The sequence below is a fragment of the Mus caroli genome, unplaced genomic scaffold (assembly GCF_978045245.1).
Source record: "Mus caroli unplaced genomic scaffold, Mus_caroli_1 scaffold_9, whole genome shotgun sequence".
NCBI classification, from domain to species: Eukaryota; Metazoa; Chordata; class Mammalia; order Rodentia; family Muridae; genus Mus; species Mus caroli.
Genome location: NW_028227264.1, coordinates 2,447,501 through 2,473,925, shown reverse-complemented (window position 1 = coordinate 2,473,925; position 26,425 = coordinate 2,447,501). Strand labels below are relative to the sequence as shown.

Genomic DNA, 26,425 nt, shown 5'->3' with positions numbered 1-26,425 from the left:
ATTATAATAAAAATGCTTTATAAACTTGCCCAGAGACCAATTTCATAGAGGCATTTTCTCAGGTGATATTCCTATATTCCTTCTTAGATCACACTAGTTTGTATCATGATGAACGAAGACTAATTGGAACATACACTAATCCAGTAGATAGCCCATTCTTGCAGCAATCTCAGGATGTGGTCTCTCCTTCTCCCTCTCTTTCCCTCTCCTGCTCCCTTCCCCCCTCCTCCTCTCACCCAGGATGTGATATCTCTGTTCCAAGCTGAAGACAAAAGTAATTTCCAGTTGGGTTTAATGCCCTCTCACCCAACCTCATTGGACAGAAGAGGAGCTCAGCATTGCTTAGATCCCACCCGTGATTCCTTTATGTAGTGATGTATCCACATGATAATATATGTGGAAAAAGTAGCACAAGCCAAAGTCCAGAAGGACCTGTGCAAAACTGGGAAACTGGGCTATTTATTCCTGGATTACCTTGATATGACCTCTCCTAGACTTAGTCCCTTCATCTGCATAACAATGCGAACCCATACTCAATAGAATCTATTTATAATATCCGTACTATACTAGACAATTAACTGTAAACAAGACTGTTATTTTTATTCATATAAATGTTCCTGGATGTAAATTACATATTATATTATTTTAGAAACTAGAACAGTAAGTAAGTTAAATAAAAATTATATGAGGTTAAAAAAATTTTCCTAAGTTATAACAAACAGATTTGACACACAGATGGACATCATTTACCTTGTTTGCATTACCATTACAGAAGCCTCTCTGAGACCAGGCATAAACACAGTATGGTCTTAAAATCACTGCATTGTCATGTGATTAATCCATAAATCATTCACCCGTCCTATTTGTGGCTTACTGAAATACAAATGTGCTTTCTTACTTAAAATATAACCAAGAGGAATCACAAAACACTTCTAAAAGGTTTTTTAGACCATGGAATTAGATCTTAAACTTGATGCTTAATAAAGCGGTTGTTTCAAGCTGAGAGTGGAATTCCAACTCTCTATATTCTTCATTTTTTGTAGGCGATGATGGAAGAAATAGCAGGTTTTGAAGACCGCCTGGACACCCTTAAAGCCAAAGGTGACACTTTGATTGGCCAGTGCCCTGAGCACTTGCAGGCAAAGCAGAAGCAGAGTGTCCAAGCTCATCTGCAGGGCACAAAGGACAGTTACTCAGCCATCTGCAGCACAGCCCAGAGGGTGAGTGGTCCAGAGTGGTCCATGCAGTGATGGACTGAAGAGAAAGGCTAGATTTCATAAAGGATGAATGTCTGAGTGTTTGGAGTAGCTTTGGTGTTTTGCCAAATAGGAAGTAAGAAGACAGAGTTCACAACTTTTTTTTTTGTGAACACAAAACAGGCATGCCAGACATCTGCTTCATCGGAGGAAGCTTGGAAATTCAGACATTCAGTTCCATCCAATCTTTTCAACAAAGAGTTAATTATGAAACTACATTAGGCTCTGGATGTGGCTCACTTGGTAGAGAGCCTGTGTAGCATGCACAAAGCCATGAGTTTGTTCCTCAGGAAATATAAATCAAGAGTGGTGCCATATGTCTGTAATGCTAACATGATTGAAATAGAATCTTACACAGGGTTCAAAGATCATAGAGTCATCCATGACAATGCATTTCGAGTTCCAAGTCAGCCTGGATGATGTGGTTCCCTGTTTCAGGGGGGAGGGGGGATTGTTTAAAAGTTGTTTGGTAAGCTGGGTGTGATGGCTAGTGCCCAGAAAATGGAAGGTTTAGACACAATGGTTGCCATGAGTTCAAGGCTAACCTAGGCTGCAAAGTTTGGAGACTCTGTCTCCAAATAAACAAAAAGAAAAGTTACACTGGCAATTTTTATTCATTCATACACAATAAAACATCCCTATAGTCTGCCATTCATTTTGTGAATGAAATGGCACTAAAATAAGTGCATTTTAATTTCCCCATTATTGATTTTTTTTAGTATAATGAAGCCTGGCTTCTACTTTTAAGTTAGTATTTTTCTTCATTTGTGTGTATAAAAAATTGAAAAAGTAGAGCATATGTGTATCAGTTTGAATTATACTTTAATAGGTGTATTTCCACAAGACTACATTCTCAATGTCATATAAATAAATCTACAATAAATAATAATTATTCTTTTAGTGAAAACCAGTATTGTAAACAAGTTGATTTCTGTTGTTGTAGGTTCAGGTTTTTGTTATTTTGATCTTTGAGTTTTTGTTGTTGTTGTTGTTGTTGATGGTGGTGATTTTTGTTTTGTTTTCTGTGTTGCTGTTTATGAGACAGGGTCTTGCTGTGTAACCCTGGGTAGCATAGAACTCACTATGTAGACAAGGCTACCCTCCAACTCACAGAAATCTGCCTGCTTTTCTCTCCAGCTTGGTGAAATTAAAGACATGTGCCACCACACCCAGCTAGTATAGGATTTAAAAAATCATGTCCAATGTTTCTGTCTGATTTTGAAGTACTACAGTGTGCTTTTGTTACTAGGCTATCCAGGAGGAAATAATAAGATACACTGGAAAGGAGATATTAATTTGTATTTATGAGAGAAAATTAAACTGCAGATGATTCCTTAGACCATAAAAATGTATTTTTTCTTTTGAAATGAGGATTACTAAGTTACATTGGCTCTCCTTGAGCTCACATAGTGAAGTAGCCAAGTTGGCCAAATGGTTGAAAACTAATTAATTGAATATTAGAAAAAAAAAAGTATGAAGGAATCCCATTTGTGGATGCTTTAAACACTTTTTTAACTTACTTGTTTTTATGTGTATGAGTGTTCTGCCTGAATATATGTATTGTACTATGTATGCGCATGGTGCCTGCATAGAGGGCAGTTGTCAGTGCCCTGGGGCTGGCTTTACAGATAGCCATGAGCAGCCATGTGGTCCTGGGAACCAAACCTGGGGCTTCTCCAAGAGCAAATGCTCTCAACCCCTGAGCCATCCCTCTGGTCCCCGCACTGATGTTACTGATTTAGCTCCCTTGGTGGAATGAGTGCCTCAAACTCTTCCATGTCTCCATATGCTAGTGTTTATTTCCAGAAGAGCATCAGAATTAGAAAAGTTTAGTTGTCTTTTAAAGATGGTGATTCATGGTTTGTTTTTTGCTCCTTGTATAAATAAGGTCTTCAGTATTTATAATACAGAGGGAAACCTTCTAGAACCCCTGGCTTATGTTCTTGAGAATGTATTTCAACGACTTCATACATTTTGCCCCATGTATGAACACTGGGCCTGTTACATATGACATTATTATATGTGGGTATATCGAGGAATTATAAAATGGGCTATGGCCATTGCATCTTGGAACACATGCAGCCATGTTAGATATGTGCACAATGCTACGGAGTCCTGGGGATTTACCTGGACTGGCTCAACATGCTTATTTATTTATAGTGATGCTTTTAGAGATAGAAGTCAACGTTCACATCTCAACTCTCTTCTGTCTCAGGTATACCGCAGCTTGGAATATGAACTCCAGAAGCATGTCAGCAGCCAAGACACTTTGCAGCAGTGCCAGGCATGGATCTCTGCAGTCCAGCCAGACCTGAAGCCCAGCCCACAGCCACCTCTCAGCAGAGCAGAAGCTGTTAAGCAGGTAGTGGAGTCTGCGAAGTTTTATTATTAGGAGTCATTCATTAATTCATTCAAAACCATGCTGGTTTCTGGGAATAGTGAAATGTAAATGAGGTCTGGCCTTGGCAATAGTCTAACCATAGAGATGGGGAGAACATGGATATGTGGTCCTGTGGAAAAGAATATGGTTCTTTCATCAAGCCTCAACTCTAAAACCTGTTGCGGGAAATATTAAAAATGAACCATCAAGTTCCCAACCTCCTTCCAGCTACTCTCTGTCCGCCAACTCTCCAGCAGGGCAGGAGCTCCCCAGTTCCCTTCCCTGCCATGCCAGCCCCACGCAACAACCATCCATCCCACGGTCAGCTGCCACAACACCCAGCAACATAGTAGAAATAAAACTCTAGAAGCTTATAATTAACAAGTCAGATTAAGTATCAATAAATTCTCAATTCACAAGATGCTCACACAATAGTATCAGAGCCAGTTGATAATGATACAAGCTGCCCACTTAGATCAGACAAGTTCTATTCCTATATGATATTCATAACTACCTGTGGCTATTTAAAACCATGTGGGATCAGGATCTTTTCTCTGTCCATCCACCTCCATCTTGGCTTCTCTCTCTCCCTCCTCTGAGTCACTCTCTGTCTCTGCAACTCTTTGCTCCACCTCCCTTTTCTCTGTCCAATCACAGACTTTCACAAACCTCCTGCTGCACTAACATCTTAATGTAACTGGACAGGGAAAATCCTGCCACAAACACCTTATCTGTTGGCTCCAGCACTTAGTATCTCTGAGCCTGGGTTCTCTCTTATATGAAATGATGCTTGTAAGTACAACTGCTCCTGGAAATGCACAAGGCGCTTGTTCAGTGACCCTGTTTATACTAGGATATGCAGATATGCAGTTCTTTGTTGGAAATGGCGTTGGCAATGAACTTATTCATGTCCACCCGAATTCTTTACACCCTCTGTAAATTATTTTGAATATTTAATGCAATATAATCCTTCAAAGATAGTTGATATATGAAGTTGTGTAGGCACACCTGATGGGGGAAAAAGTCTGGACATATTAATGACAGACACAATTTTGGTTTTCTTCAATGCTTTCAGTGGACTGAGCCTGTGGGTACAGAATCTCTGGCTAGAGGACCAGCTGTATATATACTTATGAATTATGCTGGAATTCAAACATTCTCAAAGGGATGGGGGTGAGAAAGAGAAAAGTAATACTTACCTCCCCAAACTGTTGTTTCTCTCCTTGCACACACACACACACACACACACACACATACACACACACACACACGGTGTGCTTCGAAAGTGATTGGTGAGTGGATGATGAAGGGAATGTTAATTGTTGTCACATGAAAGAGACCTATAACATAGCAATATAATGTAACCATGCTATGGAAACCTCATTAGGATATAAAGGAGTATTTCTCAAACCTTTGTGCTTGGCAGCTGAACATGCAGTGAGAATCTTGTGGGAAAATGTCATATAGGAATTTACTTGTGGCTATTACTACTGCCAGATAAATTAATAATATTAAGTAAAGATTTTAATTTGCTTATGATGGAGACCAATATAACACCATTGTTCATTTAATCCTCACAGAGAAATGCCCATTTACTCCAGTCCCAGGGTGCACTGGGCTTAAGTGATTTACATTAAGTCATGAAGATGTTCATATCAGTCCACACATCAGACTTTGGAAAGCACGGTGTAAGGAAAGAAATAAATGTACATTTTTGAGCCAAGAAAGAAAGATTTGATGGTTATTTAAATTCTGATTTTTCTATTTTTCAGTTTGCATTGTGTATTAAATTATATGACACAGTGAGTTTTCATGTGGCATTCTCGCACATCTCCCGATCACACCTTTTCTGCCCTCTCTTACCGCCCCCTACCTCCACCCATGTCCCTAATAGGCCCCCATTTACTCTCAACTCCATTATTTTATTCTCCTAAGTCTACACATGAAGAAAATCATGATGTTTGTTCCTCTTAGCCTAGCTAGTTTTGCTTAACATGGTGGTCTTCAGTTCCATCATCCTGCTAAATGGCAGAATATACATCTTCATCATGGCCATTAGCCACATTTTCTTTGCACCATGAGCTTCCTCAAGTCACCCCTTCTCTATGTTGGCCTTTATTAGTGATGAATTCTACTTACCACATACCAAAACCAAACTTAATTTTTCTCCTTTGTTGCCACCCAAAAGAAAGGGGTGTGCCAAACAAAGAGTTTCTCACAATGGTACTGTGCCAGAACCACAGGGCAGGCCCACAAGGGTACTGTGCCAGAACCACAGGGCAGGCTTTACTACACAAACCAGGATAAGGTGCTGATCTTCCTCACGTTCCTGAACACATAGCTCTGAGCCATGCTGTGGTGTGGGAAATATTAAAACGAATGGCAAGTTCCTGCACTTTACCCAGCTACTCTCAGCCCCAGTGGTCTTGGTGGTCAGTTCTTATCTTATGGAGACTCTCTGACTCAGAGCCCCAAAATTTCTCCACCCAGCTTGCTAAATTCCCACTGGAGGGTCACTACCATACCAGCCCCATGCTTCAAAGCCCCCACAGCCTTTGTGGTGCACATCTGGCAAACCCACCCTTTGCTGCTGTACCTTTCTCTCTTGAATCCAGTCAATCTGCTGCATGAAGGAAAACACCACACAAACATAGTTCAGAAATAATGGTAACCCAATCTCTGGTTGCAACGACTACAATCCTAATTTTGTAAGACACATTAATTCTAAATCCTCCAGTGGAACTCATCCTGGTGGATTCACCAGATAAGTTTTTCTATTGGTTAGGATTAAGGTAACTCTATTAATCACAAGATGAATAATTATCCTTTAAATTACATGCACTTTTAATCTTTTTTTATTTTTTAAATTGAGTTTAATTTTTTTTTTAAAGACCAGGTTACTCCATGTAGCCCTGGCTGTCCTGGAATTCAGTCTATAGACCAGGCTGGCCTCAAACTCACTGATACTTACCTGCCTCTGTCTCTTGGGTGCTGAGATTATAATTCAATTCTTGACAGCTTATTTTCTTGTCATTTTGAAAAATTGAGCTGTCTGGGCCAGCTGCCCTCCCCTGGGCATGGGATGTGAAATGATCCTTTCACATTGGCTACACTGAGCTGTCTGGGCCAACTGACCTCCACTGGGTCATGGGATGTGAAATGATCCTTTCACACTGGCTACTGTGGGTCATGGGACGCTAGATGGTACTTTTCACTCTGGTAAATGGTTAGTAAGAATAATTGGATGTGAAACATTTTGCACATTGAATGAATACCGAAGACACTGTATGGTTGGAAATAGATCTGTACTTCTTATAGCCACGGGAGGAGCTGGCAAGTTCTCTGTGTTCCCTATTACTCCATGTGCCTTCAAGAATAGCATTCAGGCCAAGGCCTGGTCATGATTCATCCAATGCCATCCATCATCTTTTAGAATAAATTCCAAATTTTATGCCACAGCCCATGAATAGACTGTTTTCATAATTTGTCTAACAAAGGAAGAGTTGAGGTTTGGACTTGGCGAACATCTTCTTACATCCCCTGTCCCCACCAGGGTCATTTAGTGGTGATTAAACGCATTGTAAGTTGCCACAATTAACAGTCATTGAGATGCTGAAGTCCAGGGATACTACTGGACATTCCATAATGTTTCAGACAGACCTGTTCTCACAGAGCTACTTACCTCAGATCTCAGTGGTTCTGAGACTGGACATGCTAACTAGAGGCAGAAAGCAGAATACCAGGATGCTTGTCTTATTTCATTTAACATAGTTGCTTCCAGTTCTACTTATGTCCCACCACAGTACACGATTCTATCTCTCCTTAGAGCAGAATAAAACTACACTGTGGACACGTGATGGATTTCCTTTACACTGTAAGCTTTCCTGAGCCATTCCTTGCCTTCCAGCTTTTTATTACAGATGCAATTAATAGCTTTGATAGCTTCCATGACTTGGTATCTGTTCACCCTTTTGACCACTGATTGACAGCCTCCAGGACTTGGTCTCTGTCTACTCAATGTTCCCTCTGCTTTGGCTTTTGCACCCACTGTCCATCCTAGATCATCTTTGTCGTGTTTGATGGCTCACTTCCTGAATGTGTTCTGATCTAACACTCTGAGAAGACTTGGAGATATGCTGCTTGTGGAGTAGCAATGCTTTCTCCACACAGTCCAGACTCTCAGCACCTTTCTTTCCCACTTCTTGTGCCAGGCATGCAACTGCTGACCTATTACCTGGTTTTTCCTCAGAAGAGTGCCAGTCCCATGAGAGCCAAGATTGTGTTGTTTGGAGTGCTTTATATACTGTATCTAAAACATATGTTTCCTCGATGCTAAGCAGCTGTGTTTCTGTGTTTCCATGAAGAAATGAAAAAAAAAAAAAAAACATCTCACATAAGCCCTTCTTGGTGGACTCTGAAGAAGGGAAGCGCAGGTGATGAACCCTGGTCATATCATTCTGAAGGAGCTCCCAGCTGACCCTGACAGTGATCTTGTCTCAGGCTATACACAAGCATAACTAAGCGGAGACAAGTACGCTGGGATTTCTTCCCCTAAATGAGAATGCTGGTCGAAAATCCAGAGAGTCTGGAGACAAGCCTTCCATTGCCCCCTTCCCAGACCATGCAGACAGCTTTAATCATAACGGGAAGCAGATGGCAGACAAACAGATCCTCCAGTGTGTTTGGAGTTCTCTCCCATGAGTCACAAATATATTCCAGGACAGTGTGGAAAACACTGACATAACAAGATGATTTTTGAAATATCAATAAAAGGTTACCAACTGCACAGTTCACCACCAAAACAGTGCACCCCGCTTGTTCGATCTGACAATCCCTTTTTTTCTTTTTCAGGTCAAACACTTCAGAGCTTTGCAAGAGCAGGCAAGGACCTACTTGGATCTCCTTTGCTCCATGTGTGACTTGTCAAACTCCTCAGTGAAAAACACAGCAAAAGATATTCAGCAAACAGAGCAGCTGGTAAGAATATATATATATATATATATATTGTTCATGATTGCAACTAATTGTCTGCTTTGTCTGCCTTGTTATGTTCTCTCCATCTTCAAAGCTGTGAGATTTAAAGAAAATATTTCTAGAGATATTCTTGCTATAACCCTCTTCAAGCCACAGTAACAAATCAATATATGATTTATTTTATTTTATTTTATTTTATTTTATTTTATTGCCAACCCAGAAAGGAAGGTAGATCCTAAGTCAGTGGGATCATCACAACTGAATTGTTTAGTCTGTTCAACCACCACCGCCGGCACCTTCCTCCACCTTAATTACCAGGCTCTCGTGGTTTTCCTATTCCCTCATGCCTCTTTCTGTTGTTCTTTTCTCCTTTCCCATCCTGTTCTTTAAGGAATACTCTGAAGAGTCCACTGCCCTAGCTTTTTTATATAAGGCCCACCAACGGGCTACTGCTTAAATCCTTCCAAAGGGTGGCAGTTGTAATAAGACAAACTATTCACTTCCAAAAACCAGAAGGGCAGATCTAAAGACAATCTAAACATTGATAGGGCTATGTATAGCCAGGTGGTGAATCTGCAATCCCACTCCTGGGGTCTGGGTAAAGGAGGTTGAAACAGGAGGATTGCCAGAATTTCTAGGCCTGTATAATTCAGTTTCAAAAAAAGAAAAAAATCAAAAAGCAGATAACAACATTAAACCATGTTTTTAAAGATGAAGAAACAAATATATAAGAGATGTGAGCCCTTCTTAATTACTCAAATCCCAATTTTCCAGTCAAATAGATGTATTTACTGCTTGCCCTAAATGGAAAAGCTCTTGGGGAACTTATTGATCTCATACATTGGTAAAATTTCTTGGATCTTTGCAGCACTGATTAAAAATCACACAGGAGAACTCTTAGATGTTTTAATTCGTTGGAAACTCTTAAGCCTAAAGGAAATCTGTTTTTCTTTGATACAAATAAAGAAGTACCTTTCGGATCTAGCTGAGTGGGAGTACAGGATCAGGCTCTTCCCAACAACCCACTGACAACCCAGAGGTTAGATTCACTGAACAAAGATGAGGTACGGAAAACAAACTAACATTTAACTGTGTTTCCTCCAGATTGAACAAAGGCTGGTCCAAGCACAGAACTTAACTCAGGGCTGGGAAGAGATCAAGAGCCTGAAGGCCGAGCTCTGGATTTACCTACAGGATGCTGACCAACAGCTACAGAACATGAAGAGGAGGCACACTGAGCTGGAGATAAATATTGCTCAGAACATGGTCATGCAAGTGAAGGTAGGAACTGATGCCCACACAGGGTCAGGGGTCAGGGAGGAAGCCAAGACAGAGCAAGAGATGCAATACACTCAATATATTCGCTTCTGTACGCCCAGGGGTTTTGTGAATTCTTAGCACTGGGGCAGCCACTTAAGCAATAAGAGAGTATGAGTTGCAGAGAAACATGTGCTGAGTACAGTAATGTGTACCTGTAGTCTTCTCTACCTGGGGGCTAGGGAGGGAAAATGGCTTGAGCCTGGGAGGTCAAGACTAGCCCAGGCACTGTAGCAAGACCCCATCTCAATAAGTAAATAAATAAAATTTCAAGTATATTCTCAGAGTTCTGCATGGCCATTTTCATATGAAACATTCATTATATACAAGCAAGACAGCTGACCTTTAGCCCACAAAACCAGGAAGTCTATTTAATAAACACAGACCTTAGTGTTCATATTTTCATTGCATATAGTCTTGAGGTTTGGTCTGTGGCTATGTATTGTAATGTTAAATTCTGTACCTAAAGGTCTAGGCCTATAAGTGAATTCTCTGGGTTACCAGCTTTTGCCGTGCAAACCTTAGTTTAAAACTATTGGTTAAATAAAAATGGCTACAGTCAATAAATGAAGAGATTAAAGGTACCTGGATTTTAAGTCACCTCATTGGAGGTGAAGGAGGAGAGAGGAGAGAAAACAAGGAAGAGAGAGGAGAACGCACCACAAGAAGAGAGGAACCATGAGCCCATGGCCGGAAGAAACGGGAAATAACTGGGGTACATCACTTGGGAGGTAGCCAGTCCCGCAACTAGAAAAGTACATTAGGGGTTACTTCCCAGTAATTGTCAAAGCCAAATAAAAATTATAATCTGAGTCTCATTTATTTGTAAACTAGACAGAAATAAGCTTAAATTGCTTCTACTACACTATAGCTATAGAGATGTAAGCCCACTTGTTAAATGCATCCTTCATATGCAATTAAGTTAAATAAAGCAGAAATATATTTATAATCTGTATAATATAGCTGTGAGAATTATAAGTATATTAACTTGATTGGAATGAGGGTCATATTTTAAATAAGCTTTAAGACTGCTTTCTTTGATAAGTTATTTCTATTTCCTCCTGGAATATTATTTGTAACCACATAATAAAAAAGAATAGAGGGAAACTGAACTAAACTTACTTTTTCCCATAAAGGCATAAACTGTTTTCATTATTTAAAAGTTTCTTCCATAATATTTTGAGAAAAATAAGACCTTACTTCAAGAAAACTTACTTCTCAAAATAATTCAAAGCAAGAAAATATCAAAGTTACTCTGATTCTTTCACAGGTGGGAATTTGTGTTTAGAAGAAAGAATCATGGTTGTTCTTTTTTTTTTTTCAATTTTCAGGGATATTTTTTCAAAGCTATTTGTGTTTCTGTCTGCTCACTTGGGAGGACTTACAGATTATTTCTTGTTTTGCATTTTCACCTTCAGGATTTTATTAAGCAGCTACAGTGTAAGCAGGTCTCTGTGAGCACCATCGTAGAAAAGGTGGACAAGCTAACAAAGAACCAGGAGTCCCCTGAGCACAAGGAAATAACCCACCTGAATGACCAATGGCAAGACCTTTGCCTGCAGTCTGACAAGCTATGTGCACAGAGAGAACAGGACCTTCAGAGAACCAGCAGTTACCATGACCACATGAGTGTCGTTGAAGCCTTTCTTGAAAAATTTACTACAGAATGGGACAGCCTGGCCAGGTAGCAGAACTCGCGCAGTGGTTCACCATGATGCTAAGTCAGAAGTTGACAGAATGTCCCTCACATCCTCATGTTGTGCAGCTGTAGCCTGGAGGGTTTCCTGGTTTAATTTAGCATCAATTACCAAAAAGAGACATGTTTGTCTGTGGTCTTTAGCACTGTCCCCATGATACCTACTCTGAATATTTTCACCTTGGTTAACGCCAATCATTGCTTGTCGTCCATGACTCTCTAAAGTGGATCTACCTTAAGCAAAAGTTTCCCTGCACGTCTGGGAAGTAACATATTCTAGGTACTTTAGTCAAGTTTGGTCACTGTATAAGAAACTTTTGCTGTTATTATTGTTGCTCTGACCAAGTATTGTTTAGGCTCAGAATGTGAGAGGGATACAGTCCATCGTAGAGGGAAAGATGTGGTGACAGGCATCCTCACAGTGGTAGGGGTATGTATCTGGCCTATCGCCACATTGCTGAACAGGAAGCAGAAAGCAGGTAGGAAGCAAACTGTGCTATCAAAACTCAAGACTCATTCTGGTGACCTACTTCCTGTAGCAAAGCTCTATTTCTTAAGGCTCCTACCATTCTCCAAAGAGGAAGACCAGCTGCACACTCAGTGTTTGAGTTCATGAAACTCTGGGGAAACACTGCAGTTTCAAACACAACAGTCATGTTGTAGAACATAATTTTGAGATGCGGTGAAACTATGCCCTTTTATTCTTTGAAAGTAAGTACCTTTCTTACACACACACACACACACACACACACACACATACACAAGTGTATTATATGAAAACACTCCCAGGCTTCTGAATGCTACATTTTTTTTTTAAATGAACTTTTCTACATAACATGTTAGGTTTTTGTAATACAAGCTGGCAGAATTATTCCAGCATAGGCAGAGCATGGCGAGGCTTCACTGTTTGTTTATTTTGCCAGAGTATTTTCTCAGTTTTTAACTCTTTGTAAATGCTCAGCACTTTACTGTGTTTTTTTAAATAAATGCTGTCAATATCAGCTATACCTCCATATATATATATATATATATATATATATATATATATATATATCTTACGGTAATCCTAGGAGTACCTTAAACCTAGGGCATCCAAAACCAAACTCAATCATACTGTCAATAAGCCTGATTGCTTATACTTCAGAACTGATCACCAAGAAATTCAAGGCAGATTATAAGATCCAGCTTTTCACTTTGGGCTTTGTAATGAAAATAGTGATGATTTATAAATCACACATTTATTTTTAAATTTTCTCATATCTAAGTACAGAGATAAACAGAACCAGGTACATGTAGGCAGTCCACGAGCCATGTACCTTCTAGATTGTACCATCACACACTCTATCGTTTATTGTCCCTTGCTCCAATAGGAAAGACTATAAATGATTATTGATTGCATTGCTTATGACATGTGTTTCCCTATATGTAACACAACACATAGCACGTTACTAGGCAGATCATAAAGATTCAAAGAGAGCTAACAGCACATGGCGATATTACTGGAGAGGAGCAGTGTCCAGATAAAAGACAGTTGAGACGCATGTAGCCAACGTGATCTGACTCAAAGGCTAGATGGGTCTTGAATTCCTAATGCCAACAGCTTCATCAGTTAACCATAAATTCAGGTAGTCGTGGTGAATCTGAGCTCCAAATGTCCCCTCAATGAAATGTTATTTAAGAGGATAAGGACCTGACATGCTCCTGTAGTGTCTGTGTATTTACAGATCTAATGCAGAAAGCACAGCTATCCACTTGGAAGCTTTGAAGAAGCTAGCCTTGGCCTTGCAAGAGAAAACATATGCCATCGATGACCTGAAAGACTGCAGACAGAAACTGATAGAGCAGCTGAGTCTCGATGACAGAGAGCTGGTGAGGGAACAGACCAGTCACTTCGAGCAACGGTGGTGTCAGCTCGAGGACCTTGTCAAAAGGAAAATCCAGGTGTCAGTCACCAACTTGGAGGAATTAAATGTGATTCAATCCAGATTCCAGGAGCTGATGGAGTGGGCTGAAGAGCAGCAGCCTAACATTGTGGAGGCCTTGAAGCAGAGCCCACCTCCTGGCATGGCTCAGCACCTCCTCATGGACCACCTGGCCATCTGCAGTGAGCTGGAAGACAAACAGGTGCTCCTGAAGTCCCTGATGAAGGACGCAGATCGTGTGATGGCTGACCTTGGCCTCAATGAGCGGAAGGTGATCCAGAAGGCGCTCTCTGAGGCTCAGAAGCATGTAAGTTGTCTCAGTGACCTAGTGGGCCAGCGAAGAAAGTACTTGAATAAGGCCTTGTCTGAGAAAACCCAGTTTCTCATGGCAGTCTTTCAGGCCACCAGCCAAATCCAGCAACATGAGCGAAAGATCGTATTCCGGGAATATATCTGCCTACTTCCAGATGATGTGAGCAAACAGGTCAAAACATGTAAGACTGCCCAGGCCAGCCTCAAGACTTACCAGAATGAGGTCACTGGACTTTGTGCCCAGGGTCGGGAATTGATGAAGGGAATAACAAAGCAAGAACAGGAGGAGGTGCTGGGGAAGCTCCAGGAGTTACAGACTGTCTATGACACCGTCTTGCAAAAATGCAGTCACAGGTTGCAAGAGCTAGAGAAGAGTCTGGTCTCTAGAAAGCATTTTAAGGAAGATTTTGATAAAGCCTGTCACTGGCTTAAACAAGCAGACATTGTCACATTTCCTGAGATCAATCTCATGAACGAGAAGTCTGAGCTCCATGCTCAACTGGACAAATACCAAAGCATTCTGGAACAATCTCCTGAGTATGAAAACCTTCTGCTCACGCTGCAGACGACTGGGCAGGCCATGCTACCATCGCTAAATGAAGTTGATCACTCCTACTTAAGTGAAAAACTCAGTGCTCTGCCCCAACAGTTCAATGTCATCGTCGCCTTGGCTAAGGATAAATTCTATAAAATCCAAGAAGCAATTCTGGCCCGAAAGGAATATACTTCTTTGATCGAGCTGACAACCCAGTCTCTGGGTGACCTGGAAGACCAGTTCCTGAAGATGAGGAAAATGCCTTCAGACCTGATTGTTGAGGAGAGTGTGTCTCTTCAAGAGAGCTACAGAACCCTTCTGGGTGAAGTGGTAGCCCTTGGGGAAGCTGTGAATGAACTGAACCAGAAAAAGGAGAGTTTTCGCAGCACAGGTCAGCCTTGGCAGCCAGAGAAGATGCTTCAGCTGGCCACCCTATATCATAGGCTGAAGCGGCAAGCAGAGCAAAGGATCAGTTTGTTAGAAGACACCACCAGCGTTTACAAAGAGCATGCACGGATGTGCCGGCAGCTAGAGAGTCAGCTGGAAGTCGTGAAAAGAGAGCAGGCCAAAGTGAACGAGGAAACACTGCCTGCAGAGGAGAAGCTCAAGGTGTACCACTCGCTGGCAGGCAGCCTGCAAGACTCGGGGATTCTGCTCAAACGAGTGGCCACGCACCTAGAAGATCTTTCTCCACATCTCGATCCCATGGCTTATGAGAAAGCCAAGGGTCAGGTCCAGTCCTGGCAGGAGGAGCTAAAACAGATGACGTCTGACGTCGGGGAGCTGGTGACAGAATGCGAAAGCAGGATGGTACAGAGCATAGACTTCCAGACTGAGATGAGCCGTTCCCTAGACTGGCTTCGGAGGGTGAGGGCAGAGCTCAGTGGGCCAGTGTGCCTTGACCTCAGCCTCCAGGACATCCAGGAGGAGATCAGAAAGATCCAGATCCACCAGGAGGAGGTCTTGTCCAGCCTGAGGATAATGAGTGCTTTGAGTCACAAGGAGCAGGAGAAGTTCACGAAAGCCAAGGAGCTGATTTCGGCAGATCTGGAGCACACGCTGGCTGAGCTCCAAGAGCTAGATGGAGATGTGCAGGAAGCGCTGCGCACCCGGCAGGTCTGTAGGGGGGCGCTCTATCTTTCTTTTCCAGGCTGCTTATCTATAAACATGTGAAAAAAAAATCTGGTTTGGGTTGGTTCTCTGTTTAAAAGTCCAACTATATTTTACTTAAGTGTGTAGGTCATGAGTATTAATCCAGCATTTGCGATATGGAGCCAATAAGAGCAGGAGTTCAAGGTCATCCTCAGCTACAAAGCACTGAGGCTCTCTCTCTCTCTCTCTCTCTCTCTCTCTCTCTCTCTCTCACACACACACACACACACACACACACACACACACACACAAATCAGAAAACCCCCAAACACTGCTTTTTGGATGGTTTATCAAATCATCTTCGATGACTTTAAAGACCATTTTTATTGTTTATATGTGTGGTCATTGCCATGTGTCCCATATTGACTTTTTGTTTAGATTGGTATATCATACCATTTTTTCTCACCTTTGGAGGAGATAATAAATGACTTTGATAACATAGCTTAAAAGAGATTCAAACAAACTCATAATCTCTTCCTCCTCCTCTTCTTCCTCCTCCTCTTCCTCCTCTTTCTCCTCTTCCTCCTCTTTCTCCTCTTCCTCCTCCTCTTCTTTTGCTGTTGACTTACTTATTTTTATTGACACATATTCAGTACAAATGGTTCTGGGTTTCATAAAGTTTTTTTAAAGATTTATTTATTTTATATATGTGAGTACACTTTTGCTGTCTTCAGCCACACCAGAAGAGGGCATGGGATCCCATTACAGATGGTTGTGAAGCTACTATGTGGTTGCTGGGATTTGAACTCAGGTCCTCTGGAAGAGCAGTCAGTGCTCTTAACTGCTGAGCCATCTCTCCAGCCCCAAAGATATTTTCATACAATACCCCCCATTTGTCTCCTGCCTTTCCCTAGTCAGTATTCATTTTCAGGTCATATACATGCATGTATATGTGTGTTCACACCTACATAAGGTCTGGGATCCATACACACAGTTACATCCATTCTTCTACAAATGACATCATCCTATTCTTTATGGCCGGATAAAATTCTGTTGGATATGCATGTCACATTTTCTCTGTTTATTCCTGTTTGTGGACACTTGAGCCAATTCCACAACTAAATTACTATGAAAGGTGTTGTAGTAAAAGTAGATGTCCAAGTGTCTCTGTGGAATACTGACATAGAGAATCCTTGGGGAAACTATCCAGGAGTGGTATGCCTGGCTTATACAATAAATCTGTTGGCAGTTTTCAGAGAAATTTCCAAACTAATGTGATTGGGTTTTTTGTTTGTTTGTTTGTTTGTTGTTTTTAAAGATCTGAAACCTGTGCAGACCTTTAACCTCTTCACACTTCTCTTTTAACAGTAATGTTTGACAGCATTGTATTAGGTGTTACAGGGGATACAAAGATGATATCAAGCATGGCAGGATGTTTAGGTCACACACACACTGCAGTGCTGTACACACATTCTTTGAGCATCTTAAATTAGTGGAAGTCTGGGCATAATTCCCATAAAGAGGCATTGTGAATACACTTATAGAATATATGGCCAGTGGATACTTAGTGCTCTTTCTATACTACATGACATCTGGCACTTCAAAAATAACATTGGATGGAGAGGCTCCAAAGGCAGTGAAGCCAGGTGAATGGTACCGATCATTCATGGTGCCGAGGCATGTTCTCTTGTAGGCTGTCCTATCCGTTGCCCTGTTTCTTCCCCACTCCTTCAGGTAGAGGTGCTCCCTTTCCCTGGTGTCAAATGTAACACAGCAGAAGCAAGGGGCTTTTCTCCACTGCTCCTGAGACCCAGGAACTACAAACAGCAATGGGAACATGCAGAGATCTTCCCAGATTGCCCACCTACGGAGGCTTTGCTCACTCGCCTCATTCTACATAAGATGGAAGTTACAGTAGCTACTACCATAGAGCTAACTCCTTTAATCCCCTGGTCTCAAAGCTAGGGATGCAGTTCAGTTGCTTTTCCATCATGCACATGGTCCTGAGTTTTAATTCTCGACATCCCTTCAATGGAGCATGATGATACATGGCAGAGAACCTAGATCCTGAGAAGCAGAGGCAGGTGGATTGCCAATTAAATGTCTACATAAAGAGTTTGAAGCCATCCTTGACTATATGAAACCTTGTCACAACAGATGCTAATCATCCTGGCCTGGAGAGATGGTTCCTGGTTTAGAATGTTTGCTGTTCTTATGGAGGACCTGAACTTGGCAATCTTGAGCTGGTTCATAATCACCAGTAATTCCTGTTCTAGGTGAACTGATGCCCCCTTTGTCCTCTTTGGGCACCAGGCATCCAGAATCTACCTATCATTTACCTGTACTTCCTACACAGATTAATTCTAACACTTAAATAGCAAAACTTTTAGTGTTTAAGTAAGGCATACAATAAAATGCTTGATTTTCAAAGTGTGCTTAGCAAAGTTCTTCATGCTAAATCAAACCCATCATACTTTTAAAATGATATACCTGCAGCTCTAGATCCAGAGACAGGCCCTGCGTGCAGGCCAAAGACTGGCCTTCTCTTTTTAAAAATCATCTGTCACAGCGGTTCTCAAGCTTCCTAATGCTCTGACGCTTTAATACAGTTCCCCATGTTGTGGAGACCCCCTCCCCAACCATAAAATTATTTTGTTGCTACTGCTGCTGCTGCTGCTGCTGCTCCTTCTCCTCCTCCTCCTCCTCCTCCTCCTACTCCTCCTCGTCTTTCTTTCTTTCTTCTTTCTTCTTTCTTCTTTCTTCTTCTTTAACTTGTAGAAGGAGTTTATTTAGGTTTAAAATTCCAGAGGGGTAAGAGTTCATCAATGCAAGAAAGCTTGACAGCAGGCAGCCAGGGCAGCCTAAGCAGGAAGCTGAGCACTTTCATCATCCACAAGCAGAAAGCAGAAGGAGCAAACTCTCAAAGCCTATCTCAAGCAAAACCACACCTCTAACCTTTCCTAAACATCACCAACAACTGGGCACAGAATGATCCAAATGCCTTTGGGGGACACGTCTCATCCAAACCTGGGCTTTCTTTCAGAATGTCAGACTTTCAAGCCCAGGCTTCCCGGGCTCTACTCCTCATCTCTGGGTTTGGTGATTGTATATGGGATGCATCCCCAGATGAGGCAGTCTCTGGATGGTCATTCCTTCAGTCTCTGCTCTATACTTTGTAACTCCTTCCATGGGTATTTTGTTCCCTCTTCTAAGAAGGATCGAAATATCCACACTTTGGTCTTCCTTCTTCTTGAGTTTCATGTGGTTTGTGAATTGTATCTTCAGTATTCCGAGCTTTTGGGCTAAAATCCACTTACCAGTGAGTGCATACCATGTGTGTTCTTTTGTGACTGGGTTACCTCACTCAGGAAGATATTTCTAGTTCCATCCATTTGCCTAAGAATTTCATGAAGTTGCTGTTTTTAATAGCTGAGTAGTACTCCATTGTGTAAATGTACTACATTTTCTTTATCCATTCCTCTATTGAAGAACATCTAGGTTGTTTCCAACTTCTGGCTATTATAAATAAGGCTGCTATGAACATAGTGGAGCATGTGTCCTTAATACCAGTTGGAACATCTTCTGGGAATATGCCCAGGAGAGGTATTGCTGGATCTTCCAATAGTACTATGTCCAATTTTCTGAGGAACCGCCATACTGATTTCCAGAGTGGCTGTACCAGCTTGCAGTCCCACCAGAAATGGAGAAGTGTTCCTCTTTCTCCACATCGTTGCCAGCATCTGCTGTCACCTGAGTTTTTGATCTTAGCCATTCTGACTGGTGTGAGGTGGAATCTCAGGGTTGTTTTTATTTGCGTTTCCTTGATGACTAAGGATGTGGAACATTTCTTTAGGTGCTTCTCAGCCATTCGGTATTCCTCAGGTGAGAATTCTTTGTTTAGCTCTGTGCTCCATTGGTACTGCTTTTCAACTTGACAAATTTACACATTTCTAAGGTTCCTCTGAGTAGGTTGCTACTTCTTAACTATATTTTTGCTTCTGTTATGAATCATAATGTGAATATTTGATATGCAGTATATCTGATATGTGACCCTCATCCCAAGGAGTTGAGTCCCACATGTTGAGAACCACTGACCTATCACAGGGATTTTTTTTTTTTTTGAGTTAGTGATGATTCTTGAACACAAGTTTTAATCAGTTAGGCTCACTCTGGTCATCTCCATCCAGATGTTTGTAGGTCCCGATGTTTCTGGAAGCATTTCTTTCTTTCCTTTTTCTTTTTTAAAGATTTATTTATTCTATGACTACACTGTAGCTCTCTTCAGACACACCAGAAGAAGGCATCCATTACAGATGGCTGTGAGCCACCATGTGGTTGCTGGGAATCGAACTCAGGACCTCTGGAAGAGCCGTCATTGCTCTTGACCACTGAGCCATCTCTCCAGTCCCTACTCTGGAAGAATTTCTAAGCCATTTGCTCACTTGCCCATCCTCCCCTTGCTCACTGCCTACCCCAACTGTGGACTCCATCTTTACTGCCAATGTGGCTCTGGTTGTCTATTCATTGATGACTGCTTAGAGTGTTTCCCTCTCTTCTGGAGTTATAGCAGCAAGTCCTGTGGATTTCTACTCCTTCTATTTTAGTCTTCTGCTCAAGACTCAGCTCAAATAAATCTGTTTATTTCCAGAAGCTGGCAGAGGCTAGTTTGGAAGTTAAATGTTATCATTCTTTTAGCCCACTGAGGCATAACTGCTTCTCAAAACATCCATCCAGAAATACACTACTAAGCTTTGTATTTTGCCTTTAGAAGAAAAAAACCATAGTTTCAAGACCATTCAAGACGCTAACATAAATTTATAGTTCATTTCTCTCCTTACTTATTCGTTATTGTACATCTTAACTGCAGCATTAGAGCTATGGTAAGATTTTAAAAAGCAGGAATAAAGGATTCATATGCACTCACCATGAAAATAATGTCTCCCAACTTACCTGTTAACTTCTCATGGCATTTATAGAGCTGAGAACTAAAATAGAGTTGGAAAGACATCTTACAAACCTACTGTGAATGGAAGTTGATTGTACCACAATGACTGTCTTTCAGGCAACCTTGACCGAAATATACAGTCGGTGTCAAAGGTATTACCAAGTGTTCCAAGCAGCTAATGATTGGCTTGACGATGCCCAAGAAATGTTACAACTGGCAGGCAATGGCCTGGATGTTGAGAGCGCAGAGGAAAACCTCAAAAATCATATGGAATTTTTCAAAACAGAGGGTCAGTTCCACAGCAACATGGAGGAGCTCCGAGGTCTTGTGGACAGGCTAGACCCACTCATTAAGCCCACAGGAAAGGAAGAACTGGCACAGAAGATGGCTTCCCTGGAAAAGAGGAGTCAGGGGATCATCCAGGAGTCCCACAGCCAGCGGGACCTCCTGCAGAGGTATTTGGAGTAGGTTCTTGCATAACAGCAGCATGCTAATATAATATATAGTGACATACATTGGCATGTAAATTCATTTTTCTCTCTTATCATCAGGCATGTGGGCAGCAGAGCTCTGTATAGAAATAACTGGGTTTGCATTGCTTATTTATTTATTTCTGTTGGACTCTTTCAAGATGTATGGTTCAGTGGCAAGAGTATCAGAAAGCCAGGGAAGGGGTTATCGAGTTGATGAATGATGCAGAAAAGAAGCTGTCGGAGTTTGCAGTGTTAAAGACATCTTCCATCCATGAAGCCGAAGAAAAGCTGTCAAAACACAAGGTCAGGTTTGTTGTCCTTATTTTAGTGTCTTTCTGTGTTAATTGCAACAGTATTTGTGGTATGATGTTTTCAGAATCACATCTTTAAGTCTTTATTTTCATCTTGCTTCCTTCGGTGTGATAAAGGCCTGATAAACACATTTCACAACTGAAGATGCTCACATGAAATGCATAGCTAAGGCCCCAGTGATAAATCCAAACGATGTGCTTCTGGTAAGATAGGGTTGCATTAACATGGCAGTAAAGAGCTGGGGAGATGGCTCAGTGGGTAAAAGTGTTTGCTACACAAGCCTGGCACCTGACTGCCTGAGTCACACCCCCTAAATCCACATAAGAAGCACGATGTTGAGGCACAGGTGAGTAAGCCTACCACCCCCAAAGCAAGAGGGAGATAGCAATGGGAGACACTCCTGGAAGCTCTAGGAATCAGTACATCAGCAGAAAACCAGAGAGACATCCTCTGCAAAACAAGGTAGAGAGAACTGACTCATAAAAACTTATCTTTAACTCCTGCCCATGTCCTGCCAGCCCCCCAGAATGAATGAATGAATGAATGAATGAACGAACAAACAAACAAACAAATCTTTTAAAGAGCAGCTAATATTATCTCTTGATTAATTGGGCTAAAATAAAATCCAGAAATTAATTCCTGAACGCCCCTCATCTAGCATAGCATCATAAGAAACACTATAACATTCCAAAACAGCAAAGTAGATTGTTGTTGATTTTCAGAAATAAAAATATTCATCTCAAGTAGAAAATAACTTGTCTATCATAAATAAATAAATTTCACCTTTCAAAATAAATCTAAACCCCACTCCGATAAGTGTAACTTTAAAGTAGAGTTATTAAAGGAAACAAAATATATTCATAATTACTAATTTACTTTTGGGATTTTTCAAAAGATTTATTTGTTTATTTTATGTATATGAGTATACCATCACTCTTTTCAGACACACCAGAAGAGAGCATCAGATCCTATTGCAGATGGTTGTGAGCCACCATGTGGTTGCTGGGAATTGAACTCAGGACCTCTGGAAGAGCAGTCAGTGCTCTTAACAGCTGAGTCATCTCTCCAGCCCTACTTTTGGTTTTTTAAGGGCAGGCTTTCAGGTAACCCAGGCTTGCCTTAAACTCTCCATGTAGCTGAGTATACCTTGATCTCTTGAATCTTTCTCTCCACCTCCCCAGCTCTAGTCTTATAGACATGCACCATCACGACTGCCTGAGGAACGTAAACTTATACAGAAATATTTCTTTTGTGCAATAGGGCTTTAGCCAAGTCCACAGAAAAACAAATCAATGTTTCTCTAACCCCTCTACTCACCCCCAACCCTGCACTAGGCTTTAGTGTCTGTAGTTGACTCTTTCCATGAGAAAATTGTGGCTCTGGAGGAAAAAGCATCACAACTAGAGCAAACCGGAAACGATACAAGCAAAGCGACCCTAAGCAGGTCGATGACCACTGTCTGGCAGCGCTGGACACGTCTCCGTGCTGTGGCCCAGGACCAGGAGAAGATTCTGGAAGATGCAGTAGATGAGTGGAAGCGCTTGAGCGCTAAGGTAACTTTCACTACAGATTGGCTTGAGTCCTGTTTTGTGTCATACCCGGAGATTCCCTGGAGATTAAGCGCACGTTTGAAAAACTGGTGTTTTGCCTTTGCATTTGTTAGGTTTCTGTGACTGTGATAAAACACCAGGATCAAGGCAACTTATAGAGGAAGGAGTATATATTGGCTTACAGTTCTGGAGGGTTAGATTCCCCCAATGGCAGGGAGGCATTGCAGCGGGCAGCCCGCAACGGACAGCAGGCATGGCAGTTGGAGCAACAAGCTAACAGCTCACATCTTGAACCTCATGCACAAAGGAGCCAGAATAAGCTGGGAGTAGGGGAAGACTTTGGCTCTCAAAGCCTTGCCACAGTGACTTACTTCCTCCTGTAAGCCCACACCTCTTAAACCCCCTCCAAAAAGGCCGTCATCTGGAGATCAAGTATTCAAAGACTCTAGACTGAGGGGTAGAGGAGTGAGGCATTTCTCACGCAGACAGCCACCTGCTGTTCTTGTGAAGCTCTCATTCTTCTTTCAGTTTCATGAAAACTAAACTAGGAAGCAGAGTGTTGTGTGCCTTGTACAGTTTTAGTTCCAAGTTAGGATCAAATGGTACAGGGAGAGTAATGTGCATGTGACAGGGAGTAGAAAAACCCACTACAGGGGACAGAAGAATGCATACAAGGGTCGGGATGAAGAAAGCCAGGGAGATTGGAAAGGTAGGGAGGAATGGGTTCAACCAAAACCAAGTATGTATGAAAATCTTATAGGGGAATCGGTTCTTTTGTATGCTAACTTTAAAATAACTAAGGGCCAGCTAAACGCTTGAGCCAAGTAAAGGGGTTGGTGATAGGGGGCTGACGGCCCAGTTTGGTCCTAAGAACCCACAGTGAAGTGGGAGAATAGACTCCTGAAAGTTGTCCCATGTTATCTACATGTGTGTTACATGTCCAGCTGAGTTCTCGCTTTTGTGCATGCCTCTCAAGTGTGTGCACGCACACATGCCCACATGCACAAATAATAATAAATAAGTATTTCAAATGAATATATAACTACATTTTTAAAATGAAAATTAAGCAATGAAATTTCAAAAGGAAGGCAAGCCAAGGCGAGTCCTATTTGTTTTTAACCTATTTTGGAAAAAGCACAAAATCATTTTTTTTCTTTGTTGTAAAAATAAGAATTTAGCTCATCCCTCAAATCTCTGTAAAATTTCTTCCACCCATTAGGTGTTTTAGCCATGTCTTCTTTGTCACACACACACACACACACACACACACACACACACACACACACATGCACACACACACAAGCCAACTTTAAAAGTCTATGCCTGCCTTGATAAGATTTGAGGATCAATAATTAAACACAGGGTAGGGAAGGTGGTCTTTTATGTTAACAACAGCATCTTGGTTTTAATTTTGGAAGTTTGTGGTTTGTGTCATCGTGGTTAATGATGCCTTTAAGTACGGCACTTAGCTGCCTGTCACATTCTTTTCAATATAAGTTTGAGCTTCATACGATGTATGCTTGTTCTAAGGTCAAAGAAACTACTGAAGTGATCAATCAACTCCAAGGTAGATTACCTGGAAGTTCAACAGAGAAAGCCTCAAAAGCAGAGCTCATGACCCTCCTTGAAAGTCATGACACATATTTGACGGATCTGGAGAGTCAGCAGCTGACCCTGGGTGTGCTACAGCAGCGAGCGCTAAGCATACTTCAAGATCGAGCCTTCCCTGGAACTGAGGAAGAGGTGCCCATCCTTCGGGAAATCACTGCGCTGCAAGACCAGTGTCTCAAGTAATTACACACCTGTTTTGTTCACTATTACAATGGGCCTTAACTCAGGGACATATGAGGTTCTCAGGCATGGGGTTGCTCTATCACACAGTTGCAAAGCATGCAGATCTAGTCCTATCTCTTCTACTGATGGTAATTAGTAATTCTTCCATTCTTCATTTGATGACAGAAATATTACGCAATGAGAAGACCCAGGAGAGATGAGCCCCTAGGTGATAAAGTACATGATGCACAAGCATGGTCATCCAAGTTGGATTTTTCAGCACTTACATTTAAAAAGAAAGCATACTGTAATGCCAGCAGTGGGGATAGAGATATCTCTGGAGCTTGCTGGCCAGGCAGCTTAGCCTGCTCCATAGATACTCTGTCTGCAAAACAAAACAAAACAAGTTAATTCCTCTAATAAGTAACGTTACCTTATACATATCTATATTCACCACTCTTAGTTCATGATGATGTTAGGGCAATCTGATATCATGTATCAAAAAGCCTTTTAATCCACTTATTCAGGTCAGTCATAACACTGACATTAATCTTGGTGACATGTCCAAAGCTTGATTCTTTCTTTAAAGGCTGGCTTCTCCAGCCATACACATTCCAATGACACATTCCTTTCAAATTGTGATGGCACAGCAGGCACTATTTGAGCAGATTGGAAAGATTAGGGAAAAAAATCTGGCGATCTAGGTTTCCTGCATAGGGAAATACATAGCCATTGAGGGGCAGGGAGCAAAGTTGACTCTCACATTTCCAGGGATAAATTATTCACCTCCTGTGACGCAAATTCTTCTGTTATGCTTGAACCTTGCTGTCACTGAACAATATCCAAGAGTATTGCAAGTAATTTTACCAGCCTAAAACATACTAGATTTCCCCATTTCTATGTCTCTCATTAAGCTGTGTCACACCCAGAAGTGTTCTTTCCGCTTCATTTCTGCTTTCTCCCTCTGGTATTTTTGAAGCATGCAGGAGAAAGTGAAGAATCATGGCAAACTGGTAAAGCAGGAGCTGCAAGAACGGGAAGCAGTCGAGACTCGTATTAATTCTGTGAAATCTTGGGTTCAAGAAACGAAGGACTATTTAGGGAATCCAACAATAGAGATCGACACACAACTAGAAGAACTGAAGGTACTCCTCCCTATCTTTGTCAAAACATTGCCCTTGCTTTGGGTATCCTTGTGCACACTTAATGAATTGTGAATTGGAATTTTTAGGCATGCATTATATACACATGGGATATGCAAGGTATAATCTATATCATCTCTCTATGGAGTGTGTGCCTGATGGAAGGAGACATGCTAAAGTTCATTTCCCTTGCAAGGTTTTCCTGTAATTTCACCTTTAATTGTAACTGATGAAAAATCAGTAGCTTTATCACTAGATCCATAAAAATAAATAAATATGTTCCTTATCAGGCACCTAGAAGTTTATCTTGCTTTTCCTTCCTCAGAGACTTCTAGCTGAAGCCACCAGCCACAGAGAGAGCATTGAGAAAGTTGCAGAAGAACAGAAGAATAAGTACTTGGGTCTCTACACTATCCTACCATCTGAAATCTCCCTCCAGCTAGCTGAAGTTGCGTTGGACCTAAAGATCCATGATCAGGTAAACTTATAACAGAGAGAGGGGGGGGGAGGGGGAGGGGGAAAGGGGAGAGAGGGGGGGGGAGAGAGAGAGAGAGAGAGAGAGAGGAGGGGGAGGAGGGGGGAGCGGGAGGGGAAGGGGAAAGGGAAGGGGAAGAGGAAGAGGAAGAGAGAAGAGAAGCAGAGAGACAGGCAGAGACAGATGGATGGGCATGGGGGAGTGCTTTCTGTTCTTTCCAGAGTTAGTCCTATAAGGTGTATCTTGGTTTGCACAATCATATTGCCCAGGA

The 26,425-nt window shown here is 41.7% G+C and overlaps 1 protein-coding gene across 15 annotated transcripts in view; it reads left to right on the top strand.

The window, feature by feature from the left end:
- Syne1 (spectrin repeat containing nuclear envelope protein 1) overlaps window positions 1-26,425 on the top strand; it is a 504,890-nt gene that overhangs the window by 295,155 nt on the left and 183,310 nt on the right. For all 15 annotated transcript variants that reach the window (XM_085842609.1, XM_085842616.1, XM_085842617.1 and 12 more), the window contains 12 exons: window positions 1,044-1,220; window positions 3,472-3,618; window positions 8,488-8,613; window positions 9,715-9,891; window positions 11,346-11,611; window positions 13,348-15,508; window positions 20,547-20,884; window positions 21,061-21,205; window positions 22,549-22,767; window positions 24,295-24,554; window positions 25,517-25,682; window positions 26,005-26,157. In XM_085842609.1, the coding sequence (XP_085698735.1) occupies window positions 1,044-1,220; window positions 3,472-3,618; window positions 8,488-8,613; window positions 9,715-9,891; window positions 11,346-11,611; window positions 13,348-15,508; window positions 20,547-20,884; window positions 21,061-21,205; window positions 22,549-22,767; window positions 24,295-24,554; window positions 25,517-25,682; window positions 26,005-26,157 (4,335 nt within the window). The remainder of the gene's footprint in view (window positions 1-1,043; window positions 1,221-3,471; window positions 3,619-8,487; window positions 8,614-9,714; window positions 9,892-11,345; window positions 11,612-13,347; window positions 15,509-20,546; window positions 20,885-21,060; window positions 21,206-22,548; window positions 22,768-24,294; window positions 24,555-25,516; window positions 25,683-26,004; window positions 26,158-26,425) is intronic.